This window comes from Opisthocomus hoazin, chromosome 4 (assembly GCF_030867145.1).
Source record: "Opisthocomus hoazin isolate bOpiHoa1 chromosome 4, bOpiHoa1.hap1, whole genome shotgun sequence".
NCBI classification, from domain to species: domain Eukaryota; kingdom Metazoa; phylum Chordata; class Aves; order Opisthocomiformes; family Opisthocomidae; genus Opisthocomus; species Opisthocomus hoazin.
Genome location: NC_134417.1, coordinates 23004882 through 23020086, shown reverse-complemented (window position 1 = coordinate 23020086; position 15205 = coordinate 23004882). Strand labels below are relative to the sequence as shown.

At 41.3% G+C, this 15205-nt stretch overlaps 1 protein-coding gene across 2 annotated transcripts in view; it reads left to right on the top strand.

Moving 5' to 3' along the window:
• Positions 1–2854: 2854 nt before the first annotated feature.
• Positions 2855–15205, top strand: part of ECT2 (epithelial cell transforming 2) — a 30461-nt gene continuing 18110 nt past the window's right edge. The window contains exons 1-13 of one of the 2 annotated variants that reach the window (XM_075417374.1): positions 2855–2910; positions 5466–5623; positions 6734–6813; positions 6915–7007; positions 7939–8121; positions 8681–8770; positions 9819–9926; positions 11077–11150; positions 11281–11411; positions 12417–12532; positions 12724–12786; positions 13173–13395; positions 14960–15096. In XM_075417374.1, coding sequence (XP_075273489.1) covers positions 5494–5623; positions 6734–6813; positions 6915–7007; positions 7939–8121; positions 8681–8770; positions 9819–9926; positions 11077–11150; positions 11281–11411; positions 12417–12532; positions 12724–12786; positions 13173–13395; positions 14960–15096 — 1428 coding nt within the window. In that variant the 5' untranslated portion in view covers positions 2855–2910; positions 5466–5493. The remainder of the gene's footprint in view (positions 2911–5465; positions 5624–6733; positions 6814–6914; positions 7008–7938; positions 8122–8680; positions 8771–9818; positions 9927–11076; positions 11151–11280; positions 11412–12416; positions 12533–12723; positions 12787–13172; positions 13396–14959; positions 15097–15205) is intronic. The other variant, XM_075417375.1, reaches the window with a different exon arrangement.

Sequence of the window (15205 nt, the reverse complement as noted above, 5' to 3'; positions counted from 1 at the left end):
ATTGCCCGAAGCCAAGAAGCCATTGCCAGACAGCAAACGTGCAGAGCCAAGGCAGGGCTCCAAGGTCTCCTTCAGGGCTCCCGGGGTTCCACCAGCTCTGCTGATGTGGCCTCGTTGTCTTCTTCCACAAGGTATGAGATCCCTGCTCCCACGGAGCTGGTGTGATGGGATGCATTTAACCATTTAATCTCCTGGAACTTTCTCCCTGTGGGTGTCACTGCGAGAGGAAACTAATTAACTATTAAATAGATGTTATACTCCTGGGTTACTGATGTCTGGATAACTGGAAGGAACAGCAAGTTTCAGCTGTGTGCTGCATTTTACACAACAAAAAATAATGGATGTTCCTATTTCAGGGCCTTCTGTAAGAAAAGATTTTTATGTCAGACATACAAAGAACAGTAATTATTTTTGTCATCAGTCCTGATCTAAACTTTAGTGAGAATAAGTGCACTTGATTAAAAAAAAAAAGCCACTTTTCTTAAGTGATTACTACCTAAAATCTGTCTGCCAGTCCCAGGAAGGATAGGAGCTTGACACGGTTCATCAGAATACGTGAGTTGCATTATGAGATTGTAATTCTGGATTTTCAAGTATATTCAAAAAATGGCCAATGCCCAAGTTGCTCTCCATATGCATAGTGAGCCTGTATGGATATACTGAACCTTTAGGTATCACTTCTATTCTTTTTAGAGCTTTATCAGAGAAGTGATGCGTATATCTCCTGTTAATCCTCAGCCCCGATAAATATGCTTCTATCTTTGTAGGCACAACATTTTATGTAGCTTTTTCAAGGCTCTAGAGGTCAAGTGGAAATTAATGCGCAATATCACCAGTATCTTTTCCAGAAACTATGCTGCAGAATTTGTTCCAGCCCTGAGAGAAACCTGGTCCCTGGTTCAGGGTGTGGGGGAATCTGAAGACCCAGCTGAAAAGGGCTTTGTGGGAGTGCAAAGAAATGAGTGAACCGTTGAAAAGCCAGTGCAGGGTGGACTGGCCTGGAAGGGCAAAATGATGGCCCAAACTGGTGCTTCAGGATGACAAAAGGACCACAGGTCAGGCTGTATTTTGACTGTAAGCCATTGTTGCAATTACTCCATATGAAATAAAGTAATTGTAGGACTCTAATAATTGGCTGGCTCAAGTGTCAAAATTGAAATGACCTCCTTGGTTTCCAGGCTGTTATTCTGAAATCTTTTCCTCAAGAGTCCTAATTCACATGTACCTCATCAGCAAATCTTTTTTTTCCCCATAAACAACACCTGCTGTCATCTTCTTCTGCTTTTTCCTATTCTGTTTTTCCTCCAAATCATAAAAAGTCAATGGACCCCACCCGGAGTACTGCATCCAGCTGTGGAGCCCCCAACATAAGAAGGATATGGATGTGTTGGAGCAGGTCCAGAGGAGGGCCACGAAGATGATCAGAGGGCTGGAGAACCTCTCCTACAAGGACAGGCTGAGGGCGTTGGGGCTGTTTAGCCTGGAGAAGAGAAGGCTCCAGGGTGACCTCAGAGCAGCTGCCAGTGCCTGAAGGAGCCAACAGGAAGGATGGAGAGGGACTTTTCACCAGGGTCTGTAGTGATAGGACAAGGGGGAATGACTGTAAACTAAAAGAGGGCAGATTTAGATTAGATATTAGGAAGAAATTCTTGCCCATGAGGGTGGTGAGGCACTGGCCCAGGTTGCCCAGAGAAGCTGTGGCTTCCCCCTCCCTGGCAGGGTTCAAGGCCAGGCTGGATGGAGGTCTGAGCAACCTGGTCTGGTGGAAGATGTCCCTGCTCATGGCAGGGGGGCTGAAACCAGATGATCTTTAAGGTCCCTTCCAACCCAAACCATTGTATGAATCTATGACTCTTACTGGCACAAACAGCTGCTGGATCAGTCATGAAAACACCTGAACTGTTAAAAATCCATAGTATAAAAAAATGAGCAAGATCTATCTATCTTTGGCATGCAAGAATTCAACATATAATGGAAAGTGCTAACCACAGTAGAAAATGTATCTCTCATTCTTTTTGCATCGAGGCAGTGAGACACGATGCTAAACCAGGTTCCAGCGATGCTGAGCCCCTGTGAAAGAGCTCCTCTCCAGACCGAGAGAAATTGAAAGACGACAGCAGTTAATTCGCTGTGGGGTCCATCTCCACCAGTGACGCTTTCTCCTCGTTCCCTGTGAACGGGTTATTCTGGCACTCAGCACAATTAACGCACGCTAATACCCTCAGCAAGGCGGAGCTGACTTGATTAACAGCATTAACGTCTCCACGGCGGCCTGAGGGACAGCCGTGCCCCACAAGGCCCGCGACGCGACGCTCCGGATCACCACAGGCTGCGGGGAGCGGCGGCCGCCAGCCCCGGCGGGCTGAGGGGAGCGGGTCTCGGCCCAGGGACGCGCGCTCCGCGGGCCGTTAGCCGCCGCAGGACACCGGTCAGGGCGGCTCCGGAGGGGCCTGGCGTGCGCCCCGCCCTGCCCCGCACCCGGCCGACCCTCAGAGCACCGGGCAGGGCCTCCCACTCTCGCCGCCCCATCCGGGCCTCTCCGCCGCGGCCGTTGGAAGCGTTCGAAACCCGCCAGCGGCCAATCAGCGCAAAGCGCGCCCGACCCATTCTGCAACCTGCTCTCGGGTACCGCAATAGGGGCCTGTTCGGCTCCCCGGCAAACTTCCCACGGCCAATGGGAGACCGCCCAGCCACGAGCGGCAGGTGCGACATCCAATCAAGGAAGGCAGGATGAGAAGCGGGGCCTAAAAAGGGCGAGTAAGGAGGCGGGATATCCCGGAGAGATGCCGAATGAGGTGGCGGCTTACAGAGGGGCGGTTGGGCCGGCAGCCAATGAGCGGCACGTTTAGTGTGGCGGCTCGCTTTTTGAATTGGTGGCGGCGGCTGCTGATGGCGTTGGGTGTCTTTGCGGTTGGTGGCAGGTGGCAGAGGCGGTGAGGGGGGAGCCGGCCCTGGGCGGCGGGTGCGGCTCGGAGCGGGGAGGCTGGGCCCGTGGGTGCGGGCGGCCTGGCTTGGGCGTGGCCGGGGGTTGCGGGCTGGAGGTTGCGGCCAGGGCACCTGCAGGGCCTGAGGCCTCGGGGCGGCCCCGCCGCTCGGCGCTGCTGCGGGCACCCCTTGGCCCACCAGCAGCCTCCTCCGGGCGGAGCGCGGGCCCGGGCCCGCTGGCACCTGCTGGTTGGTAAGGTGGGAGCAGCGGGCGGTGTCTGGCCCTGCCTCCCGGGTGGTGGCTTGGCAGGGGAACGGGCAGCGCGGGGAGGGTTTTTAACCTTTCTCCCTGTTTTAAGACACGTATATTTAGCGTGCGGGTGTTTTGCGGCCTGCGGGCTTTCCGCGGGCTCTTGGGCGGTCGCTGGTAAGTGTGATGCTGTGAGGGCGTTCGGGTCTGCCCGAGCCCCGTGGTGATGGTAGTCTGCCTCTCCTTCTTGTTTTTATGTGAGGGGAAGCCGTTACGCGTGTGTCTTCTGTGTGCTGTTTGTTCTCTTCAGCATCTTTCAGTGTGTAAGTCTAGTGACTAGTCTTATGTTATTAGTTAATATGTGAGCATTAAAACAAGGATTATTTTTTTTCAGTACACCCAGAATGGAACCCTGTAAATAAATAAACTGGAGAAGCCATAAAGCAAATCAGTGCCTAGCCAAAAGTATGGGCTTCTTCCGAGTATACTATGAGGTTCTTTGTAAGTGCGTGCTCATATACGTGTTGAGGTATCACAACAGCAGCATGATAGTAATCATATCAATATCTCAAGGTTTTTAAAAATAATGGTTCCCTTAACTGGAGGGATCTTTTTGATCTGATTTTAGGTATAACTGTCTGTGGTAATCATTATTAACAATATGGTTTGGTTCTTCTAAGATCATGCTACCCTCTACCCTTGCTGCCAAAGAAGAGCTAATTGTATAATAGTTCCCAGTGGTATCTTTATGACCTTCTGGACAGGTGATCCCTAAAGGCTCTCGTTAAAGTTACTTTCTCTTGCTAGGTCTCAAGCTATTCTGAGATAAATTAGCTGGGTGACTGGGACTTGCTGCTAGGAAACTTAATTCCATGGAGCCTGCACAGCTGCATGTGACATTAAAATTGCAACTAAGGAGGCATTTTTGATAACTGAGTATGCCTAGAATTATGATTAGATTTATAATGTTGACTTATTGCTTATTACTATATTAGGGATTTACCTGATGTATTATGAAGACACGAATCCTGTCCAAGAGTCTCAAATGTGATCTGCTAAACTCCAGAAGATAAGCTCTTTCCTATATTGCCACTATGCAAAATCGCCTATTGATTTTTTTTGTCTTCTGATTTTTACTTTGCTGTATAATTGGACAGGCATAGCACAACTTGAAAAATAGTATGTGCTGTTCTCTAAGGGTTTTACGACCTCATGAGTCATCTTTCAGACGGTGCTTTAGTGTGGCTACTATTTTAAAGGGGCCTTTACAGTCGTGAGAACAACTTCTGTTACAGTGATTCAGAGGGTTGATATACTACAGCAGTTCAGATATGGTGCTAGTGAAGATAAATATTTGCACAGTGATATCAGAAGTCAAATTTGCGCGAATGATGAATCACAGGAAATGTATGCTGCTTTCTTCATGTGCAGAAGAAAATGTGCTACGGGTTGGGCAGGGGTCTTGGAACAAATTTTCTGGTGCAAGATTCAGGTAGCTGCCTGTACAAAACATGAGAGGAATAAGAATTCTGCCTTTCCAGTATGTGTCAAGTTTGTTTGATGGGCAGGGAGACCACAGATGTATTCTATCTGTGAGAAGACAGAAGACCTCTATCTGGTGACGAATGGATACCTCTACTATATTATAGTTAATGTGGGACAATAGACTAGATCATACAGCTAGACATATATATGCTTACTAACTTTGTAGAGACTTGCCTGCATTTTGAGAAACCTAATTTTTCTTTGAGCAAATACTGCTGGTTCTGCTCCCTGTGTGGTAATTTTTATGTAACCACAGTAACTCCAGCTAGTTCACCTGAAAAATCAAATTTTAGCAAGAAGCTTTGTATACCCTAATTCTTCTGCTAATGTTTCACTTCAACAATACTATCCTTGGTCTGAAGTCTACCTTATTATAGTTTGTCACTGAAGCAAACAAGTGTTTCTAGTTTGTTGGTGTTTTGTGATGAAACTTTTCAAAATGAATGCTAGAGTTAGTGCTTCCCTGCTGCTCAGAGTTGAAGTACCCTCTGTGCAGCTTTCTGTGCAAACGAACTATTTCTGTGGTAGGCAGCCTGCTCAGAAGCATTTCTGTAAGTTTGTTGTCAGTCCCTTCTACCAGTTGTGTCACTCCTAATACTTTCAGAACTACTCTATCAGTGCGAGTGGAATTTTAATGAGTCTGAATGTTTTGTTTGCTGAAGTTACTTCTGACTGCCTTAGTCATAGAACTCTTATTAATGAGCTTTTTGCAACTGTGACTTAGTTTAGCACATCTGTCTTCTAGCTGTTGAAGAAAGAAACAAGACATAAACATGGCTGACAACAGCACGCTCGTGTCTGAAGCCGGGAGGAGCCTCTTGGCAGATTCTTCTGTCCTTGATTCAAAAATCGTAGAAACCTCCAAAGAGAATGTATTTCCTGGATCTGTTTTGAATGTTGAAGGTAATGGGAGAAGCTTATTTTAAGACTACTATGTTTTTGTAATGACTGATTACTTTGTTAGGCATTTAGTAGTTTTGAAAACCTGAAAGTGCTTTGCTCAGCTACAGAATTGTATGTAGGGTAGCCAAAATGGTGTTGGTTTGGTATCCTTTCATAAAAACAAGGGACTGTCTTAATTTTTTAACTTGTCTTGTTATACAAATTTGGGGTTGCAGCTATGAAATGAAACAAGTTTTCTGGCTGATATATAGAAAGCTGTTAGTTCCATTTGATGCCTCTTCTGTGGAATAAACCATGCCGGGTGATATTTTGACACCGGTGTTTGGAAACTATGGCTGTTCTGTTGTGTAGGTCTACAGGTACTCCTCGGAGAGATGAATAGTCTTGAGCTTGAAATTTAATTCAGGAACAAATCTTGACATTAAAAAACAGTAGGAAAGTGTTTTTGTTTTTCTGCAATGCAGTAGCCACAATCCAGTGGCAGTCTTCTGGTGCAAATGACATGGAGGTAACACTTGCCCTATCCCCTTGGTATTTTGAAAGCTTATTAATACATGGATAAAAAGGACAAGAGATCTAACTTCAGTTCCTATATTCCTTGGTGAAGCTGAGTTACTAGGAAGTAATGGACCTTCTCAGCCAGGAACACAGAAACTAGAAAATATACCAGCTGTCTCTTTTCCAGCAAGTCTCGATATCTAATTCTGGTAGAAGCATAAAGTCAATGGTGTGTTTGTTGTTTCTCTCTCTCTCTCTCTCTCTCTCTCTTTTTTTTTTTTTTTTTTTTTTTCTCCTTCCTTAAATCCCCTTGCCTTGCTGACTCTTCTTGTGTGTTCTTGCTTTGACTGTAAGGTAACTGATCCCGAATTGCAGGTTCTTGTTTCACCACATACTGGAAAGTTTAGGCTCTGTGGCCAGTTGGGTATGCCTTAATTAAAGGACAGGCTTCTTGAGGTAACATTTGTTTTCAGGCTTGTTCCTGATAAACAAGGTGTTTTGAAAGGATGCAGGCTGCCTGTGTTCTTCTATACGTTATTGATTGATTTTTTGAAACCTAACATGGGTTTTTCTATTAAAATATGAATATTATTCTTGTTTCTCTATAAACAGAAGAAATGCCTCAAATAGAAACAAGAGTGGTTTTGGTTCAGGAAGCAGGGAAACGTGAAGATCTTCTGAAAGCTTTGGAGGTATGTAGGTGTGAGATAAAACAGTCACTGGAATAAGATGTTATGCTTCTAGACTTCTAGTAACTGATTTGATTCTGTACTAAAGTTCTCCTCTTCCACAGACTATTAACATAATGGAAGTACCAGTTATAAAGATAAAGGAAACTAGTCCTGGTAAATCAGAAGAAAAATTAATAAAAAGTATTATTCATATGGTATGTCATGCAATTAAGCACATGTGAGTGTATGCAGCATGTTGTACTTCACTGGGACTGAAATGTGCACACGTTTTAATTTATATTAATTGGGCATAATGGTCACAATATATGCTAATGTTTCTGATGGCGTCACTTAAAGCTCGTCCAGATTGGCCCTTTTTTACAAACAGTTTCTCAAATGTGGAAGTAATATCTGCAGCTCTTAATTAGTGGTGTGTTATAACAGTGGGATAGAGATATCAATGGAGACATTCAACTGCATGCTTACATTCAGTCAACACATAAGTTTTTGCTATGAACTGACTTCATAACTGGCTTCTCTTTCAATTGAAAGCTGTGTTTAAACTTAAGTGTAAGAAGTGGTTCTCCATTTCTTGATGTGAAAAGCCTAGAAAATAAAATTTGGAACTAATGATTGAAATTGGAATAGACCAAACTTTTAGAGGCCTTAAATACGTCAAGCAATGAACAAAATTGACTTCTCTTCTTTAGATATTAAGCAACATGGAGCTTGCTGTTGCAAGCTGGGTGCTACTTCTTAGTAGCATCCAGAAGTACCTTAAGCTGTTCTCACAGTCTGAAATTTAATTTCTCTTTTGTGCCTAGTTTTTTTTTTTTGCTATCTGTAGGTATTTCCAATACTATATTATCAACATGAACTGATGCATAAACTACTGAAGTAACTAGATTTCTCATTCTTCAGAAGCTGGAATTGCTTTAAGTCTGTTTTGTAGATGTAGTTCTTAGCTATTCTTATGCTGGAGAACAGTGCATCTCATTCTGCTTTCATAAATCTTAAGAGTCTGTCTCTGGTGAAATCTGAATTGTACATTTTTGTAATGGTCCAAAATAAAAATCAGTTGAATTTTGACACTAGTGTAAGTATGTCGCCTGAATAATGCTTTCCCCTTGATCCTCATACATCAAGGAAATTAAAGTGCCTTGCATAAAGACAGACACGATAGAAGAGCTTGGAGATTGTGATTCCCCAGAATTTGAGACTATCTTCGTTGTATCAGACTTCCAAGATTCTATCTTCAGCAACCTCTGCAAAGCAGATTGCCGTGTCATTGGGCCTCCAGTAGTACTGCACTGTGCACAGAAAGGAGAGGTATGTGCTTTCTGTTGACATCAGCTGAGTAGTTCTCTGGTGCAGTGAGTTCTGGGTATCGTGTTTGGAATAAAATCTCTTGCTTTGCCAATCAATCATAAATATTCTTAGCAAGAGAATTTTGAGAAAAGTGAGTTTCTAATATTATGTTAGAATATTGCATGTACCAAGAAAGCAGACAAGACAGTAAGGCTACAACTACTGCGGTAGTTGTGGGAGTTGTTGACCCGCTAGTCGGGATTGTGCCACTAGGAAAGGCAGCGTACAAATGATGCTCCAGCAGACACTTTATATTTTCAAAGGTTGTCATGTAGAGAGGATGGATTGAGGAGTTTAAAAAAAAAAAAGGATGGTGTGCTACCTGTGGAACTTGGGGATGCGCTCGTTACTTGATTGGAATGCTGGCAGGTCTGGAGGTGAAGTATAGCTGAATACACAGACTTGGACTAGTGTCTGATGCATTTTAATACTAGGAACGATATTACTGTATTAAAGGTAGTATTAAAACTTTAATGGAAGCAGTATGCTGTTGACTAATCAGCTTACTTCTGACTTTCAGCCTTTACCTTTTTCCTGTCGTCCGCTGTACTGTGCAAGCATGTTGAACTTGGTACTGTGCTTTACAGGATTCAGGAAGAAAGATGAATTAGTAAGACTTTTTTTTTTTCATTTGAATTGGTAAAACTATAATAAGTTTATTTTCAAAATACTTTTCTGTTCTGTCACCCATAGGGTTTAACCATGACTAGAGCTCATATGGGGGAATGAATTGTTTGTTGTGTTTTGTTGGGTGCCCAGAGATGGTGATTTTTTTTTTTTTCGAGGATGGGAACAAAACTGTTTCCTTGTCCAAGTTGTTTTGTCCATGCCATGTTTGGTCACTGTTCTGTTGAATGATATTAAGCAGTTCTAATTCAGCAGGGCTTAAATATTTGTAGATTTAGGCTTCAGATAAGATGAAGTTTACCTGATGGTATTCCCTTTTGTACAGGTAGTAGTGTGATCAAGTAAAGCTTTGTAGTCCTGTTCAGAGCATTTGCAGACAGGCTATCTTGCTATCATGCTATCAGGACTTTAGTCTTGACATATCTAGGTATGAAGTAGTTTGATACTCTATCACTTTGCCTTTCCATTTCAATTATACAGTTGTCAGCTGACTTCCTTATTGGACACCTGGGAATCAACAATATGGCTCCACATCTTCATCTGGAAAAAAATAAAATCCCAGCCCTAAACAAAAGCCTTTGCTCAGTGTTAGGGATAGTTAGGCTTGATCTGCTAGATTCAAAATGGACAAATTGCAATCTTATGTAAATTCTGGCAGTTGCCCCTTCAGGTAGAATTGACTAAATCAAGGATCATAACATGCCTCAAATCTGTTGTGTGTGGAAAAAGTGAAGGCATTATGTGTGATGATCACAAAAGTACTGGTGGTTTGGGTAGTCTTCCTCAAGCTGCACAGCAAGACTGTATTAAATGTTTAAAAAATTAAGTTAGTGGTTCTTCTGATGTATCAACTGTATCTTAACCTGTAGATGTGAAAGAGTTGTTTTAAGAACAAATCGCAGCATTTCCATTCCTAGGCATTAAATGTAACCTCCTGTGGCTTGTGTTGTGAACTATTTTTGTACTGCTCTTACTCTGTGCTGTATGCTTCAAAAGATACACTGAAAACTTATTTTGTCTTTGTTTTTCAGGTTAAGCTAGTGACCTTGGTTCACCATATGGGTGGAGTTATTCGAAGAGACTTCAGCTCAAAAGTTACACATCTGGTGGCCAACTCAACACATGGAGACAAATTCAGAGTATGTAAGCCTGAGCTGGTGCTTCATGGAAACTTTCAGAATTTGGCTGTTGTAGACTAGGTCTGTAAATTATACTTCAGCTCATAAGTTGCTGGGTTTTCTCCTGTACTAAAAACAATGACTTGTAATTGCGAGTTCATCTCCATCTGGTGTTGAGCTTTGGCATGTTTTCGTCCCTGTTAGATATTTAAATAATATTGATTGCCTAAATGCAGAGATTTTGAAATAGACTAGTAAATAACACGAACCAAAATATTTAAGTGCCGAAGTACTCATGTTATCAGTACTTAAGACATTCATGAATGTTTGTCAATGAACAAGTATTTATATATCAACATGCTTGCTTTGTTTTGTCTGTCCAAACTATAAACTTTGAGGTAGCTTGCAGAAAACTTTAGTACTCAGTTTGTGTGTATCTTCTTTTAAGAATTATTTTTAACTTGTTATGTATAAGCATTCAAATCTTCCTTTATGTATAAATATGTGGTGTTTTCTGACCACAGCAAAAGGGAATCCTTCAGGATGTGTGTGTGTCCAGTTGACAAGTAAATACAAGTTTATAGGTTTTCATACCATGGAATATGACTTAGGAATGCCTCTGTCCCTTTTCTCTCCCTTGTTTGCATTCTTAGTAGGCGGTTGCTTTTTTCCTAGTCTGTCTTTCTAATCTTCCAGTTTGAAGAGAAGACCTACTTTCTAACTGTTCAAGCACTCCATGCTGCCAACTCAAAAGGAGAAAGTAGGAAAACTTTACAATCTCTTGAGCAGTCATGGAAGTTACTTTTTGGAGTAGTTGCTTTCTCTTTGGTAAAAGCAGGCTGGGATGTTTGTCTTCATACAAAGTATCAGAAGCAGAAAAAAAGATCACATATTCCACTGGAACAGGGATTTGATTTTGTGGTTTTTGTGAGTGAGGAAGGATATCAGACTAACAAAACGGTGCACTTCTGAGTAAGTGTCAAAGTAGTTATTGGTCTGATCTCCTAGTCATAATACATTCTAACTCTTGGGAGTTACAGCTGGACATATGTTCACTTTTTGCAGTATCTGTCTTGAAAAGTGAAAGTCAGATTACAAATTTTTCTTGGTATGGAAGAAGTCTAAATGGAAATGCTTACTTGGTAGAACTTCTGCTTTTCCTGTTTTGTAGATTGCTGTGAGTCTTGGTACTCCTATCGTGAAAGCTGAGTGGATTTATAAGGCTTGGGAGAAAAGGAATGAAATGTAGGTGCTTATTTTCCTTCAACCTTAACCTTGCATCCTGTTCACTTGTAATGTTGTGAGCTTCTGTTTAACTAGTGATGTAGCACTGACTTAGTGACGTTTTTGTGCATATTTTTTTTTCCTTTCCCAGTGATTTCTGTGCAGCTGATGATGACTTTAGAAATCAGTTCAAGGTTCCTCCCTTCCAGGACTGCATGTTAAGTTTCCTTGGATTCTCTGATGATGAGAAAGCTAACATGGAGGAAATGACAGAAATGCAAGGTTATTGTTTATGAAAGTTGCCTGTGGAAAGAATGGGATTTATAGCTGATAAATACTACACTGAAGCCAAAATGCTCGATTGTGAATCCTGAAGTGTTAGTGAAGGCTCTTCAACTTGGAGAGCCATAAATTGATTTTTAGATGTCAGTGTATACCTAAGTTCTGGTAGCTGTTGAAGAATTGTAACTACTTAGGCTGATTGAAACTAGACAATTTAAAAAGAAGTAATTATGGGATGCTTGAAGGTGTCCTGGAAAACCTGTTACATAGTATGTATATTCTGCTTCAATTTTCATAATCGGTTTCATGGCATGCATCTTTACGTAATTCACAGAAAGTATCTACAATGTTTAGAACTTTGATATGAATCATCGCTGGTGAAACGCTTGATTGGAAGTGTTCCATTTTTTAGTAGTGTAGTACAATATTAATAGTAATGCTGACAGTAATGATGTAACAATAACTTGCAAGTCTCTAGCCTTATATTGCTAGAGTTGCGTGTAACAACTGTAGAAATGGGAGTGGAGCAAGCTTGTAACAGCAAGGCTGTCTCTAAAGAGATGAAAGTTGGCTGGGTTTACTTTTTTTTTCTGCTTCCCCCTGACCTGTTTGCCTAAAGCTACTTATAAGATTGTGACTTGCACAGGTTCTAGCTTGTGGATGTCTTTAGGGTAAGCATTCGTGGCTTGCTCTTCTAAGAAACGCTTTTCAGGAGAATATGGCATTTATTGCCAGACAGGTTTAAATGTTCCCTGAACTCTGTGTACTCTTGACTTCTCAATGTCTACTTTACTACTGCGTACTACATGCTACTTCCTAAAAGCTGTCCACTGCTGATAATGTCTGGGGTATTATGTAAGCCAAGCAACTGATCGACTCGCTCAAGAGTTCATCTCTCTTTGGCTCTTCTCTCATGAATGATAGATGCCACAGAACTATCAAGTGAGCTACTAATTTCTAAAAATAAGATTCTTCAGTCTTGCTAATTCGCCTTTTTTTATGTAGGAGGATGCTGTTTGCCAGTTGGTGATGAAAGGTGTACACACTTAGTGGTTGAAGAAAGTACAGTAAAAGATCTTCCATTTGAACCTTTAAAAAAACTTTATGTTGTAAAGCAAGAGGTTAGTGCTGACAAATTTGTGAAAGACTTTTGCTATATAATACTCGGTATGTGAGATGTTTTTCCAGGATAAGCTATGTGTTTGTATTTGGTATACAAACTGCCTTAGTACTATATATTATTTTGAATATTTTTAATTTTGGATGAAGCCCTGTAATCTGTTTTTAATGTGTGTGTTCCTTTTTCCTTTAGTGGTTTTGGGGAAGCATTCAAATGGATGCCAGAGCTGGGGAGTCCATGTATTTATTTGAGAAGGTATGTTGAACTCTCTCATGTAATACGCAGCATGTATTTGGTGGTAGAACTAGCATGCGCGTTAGTACATGTGTGGCCAGAGGTCGAATGTTTTAAAGCAGCATTTAAGTTCCAGATAATCCATTATAAATTTTATACTTAGAAATCTACTTTGGAAAAAACTTTGTTTCCCAAAGGTTAAACTTATTTTTAGTTGAACAAAATACTAGTGTGTTTTCCAGTGTTGTTTTTTTTTTTTTTTTTAAAAAAACCCCTTGCTCATTTTCCCTAGGCTTCTCTAAGATGAGTTGTGTTGTGTGCTGATCTCTGCAATTAACTTACCTTTGCACTTAGTTTAGCTGGACACAGTGCACAGAAACACTAAACCAAAGTTTCTTTTACTATAGTCAGAGAGTCCTGGCCTCAAGAAGTCTGTGTCACTGCTTTCTCTGAATACTCCAAACAGCAATCGCAAAAGACGTCGTCTGAAAGAGACTCTTGCACAACTGACTAGAGAAACAGATATGTCACCGTTCCCTCCTCGGAAACGCCCGTCAGCTGAACATTCGCTTTCTGTTGGGTCCTTGCTGGATATTTCTAACACTCCAGAGTCAAGCATTGCCAGTGGAGGTAGAGCTAAAAACCTTTCAGATGCACTTGCAGTGTTTGAGCTCCCTGCATACAAGTGGCAACAGTAGTGGTAGGGAAGTCTTACTGGTTTTGCTACAGGTTTCCTAAGTAATTCCAGGCTATCTCCTTTTCAAAGTGTGTAGAAAGCAGAACTGGAGTGAAGAGTTCAAAGATAGGTGGAGGCCAGGCTGCCTCTTGTCATCACAGTGAGCGTATTCATATCTAAAAAAAAAACAAGGAAAAGATATGGAGCTGATAAATATGAAGTACAGTGTTACTCCAAAATGCTTCAAATGCGCTGCTGAAAATCTGCAACAAAGAAGCAATGTAGTTAACGGTAAATCATCTAAAAAACACTCCAGTAGGATACGTGAAGAAAGGAGGACAAGGATTCTTTTCTATAGGAATTAAAGGGAAAATTCCTGGAAAGCCCACTCCTCCTAGGTCTTTGAAATGTTCTGTTGAGGTGACACTATTTGTGCCAGCAAACTGTCATGTCTAAAACTTCACAAGAATAGAAATCACCAACTAGTTTTCATCACTTAATTGGCAAAGAGCTTTTAATATCTCTGCACATGGTTCTTGTGGAAGAGAGGAAACTGCAAAATTTTGGCTTAGTCAAGAGCTAATACCTGAGGCTTTAACAAAAAAAAGTCTTAGTTCCATCATGTAAGGGAGGTATCTGGAGTTACTACTGCTTTAAAAAAAACCCCGTATACAAGTCAAATAAGAAATCTCAGTGAGGCACAACCTGTAAGTGATAATTCGAAAGAAATACAGGGAACATCAGCTTACTCTCAAAGACCAACTTTCTTAGATCATGCTAGCGCTAGCTCTTGTAAGCCCTGGTACGGAAGTTTCTTCTAATCTGACATCAGCAGACAGTTTCAGAAAAAGTGCTATTTTGAAAACAACAGGTAAGGTACTTATTTCATAGTAACTGTGACAGTGGCTAACTGGCATCAGAATGAGTGAGTACAGGTCTCTGAGGTCCCATACACAAGCAAGTATTTAAAACTAATGGACTGTGCCAGGTCCACCTTGGCTTTAGCTTTAAGAGATGACTTTCTTGTGCCTTCCCCCAAATAGGATGAAATGTAAGTGGTGCACGCAAGGACTGATTTTAATAAATGATTTTGAATTACATACCTAGCGCAAGGATGGTAGGCAGCTGAAAGATAATTGCTTACATGGCAAAGTGAAAGTAGAAAAGTACTTTTGTACACAGTGTATGTATAAATAGCATTCAGCACCTCATCCTCACTTCCTACTAAATGTAATAGGGTTAAGTCATTGACCTGCCTGTAAATGGCTTACTGGTTTCAGACTAATGTTGAGACATAACGTATTACTATTGCTCTATAATTAGGCTGTTATAAAGCAAGCCATTTGCTAGAAAGAGCTATGGTAACTCTAGAATAACTTACAGAATAGCCTTTAAAAGAAAGGTGCCTTTCCTTAAAACTTCAGAAGGTTTTTTTTCTGTCTTTGAGATATTTTTTTTTTTTTAGGGACTCTATTGTAATAAAGCTTTATTTTTCTTTTGTGAATATCTCTTCATCAGAAACACCAAAATCCTGTGCAAGGCCTTCAAAAAACTCAGCTTCTCTTCCACTAAAGCAGTCTGCAAGATGGCAGGTTGCAAAGGAATTGTATCAGACAGAAAGTAACTATGTTGATATTCTAACAACAATCATTCAGGTAAGCTGGTTTTAAAGCAAGTCAATGATTATTTTCAGTCTGTAATTTTCAGGCTTTTGAGAGCTTGGGTGCATCAAAGGTTTATAAAAAGATGATAGTATGAACAGTA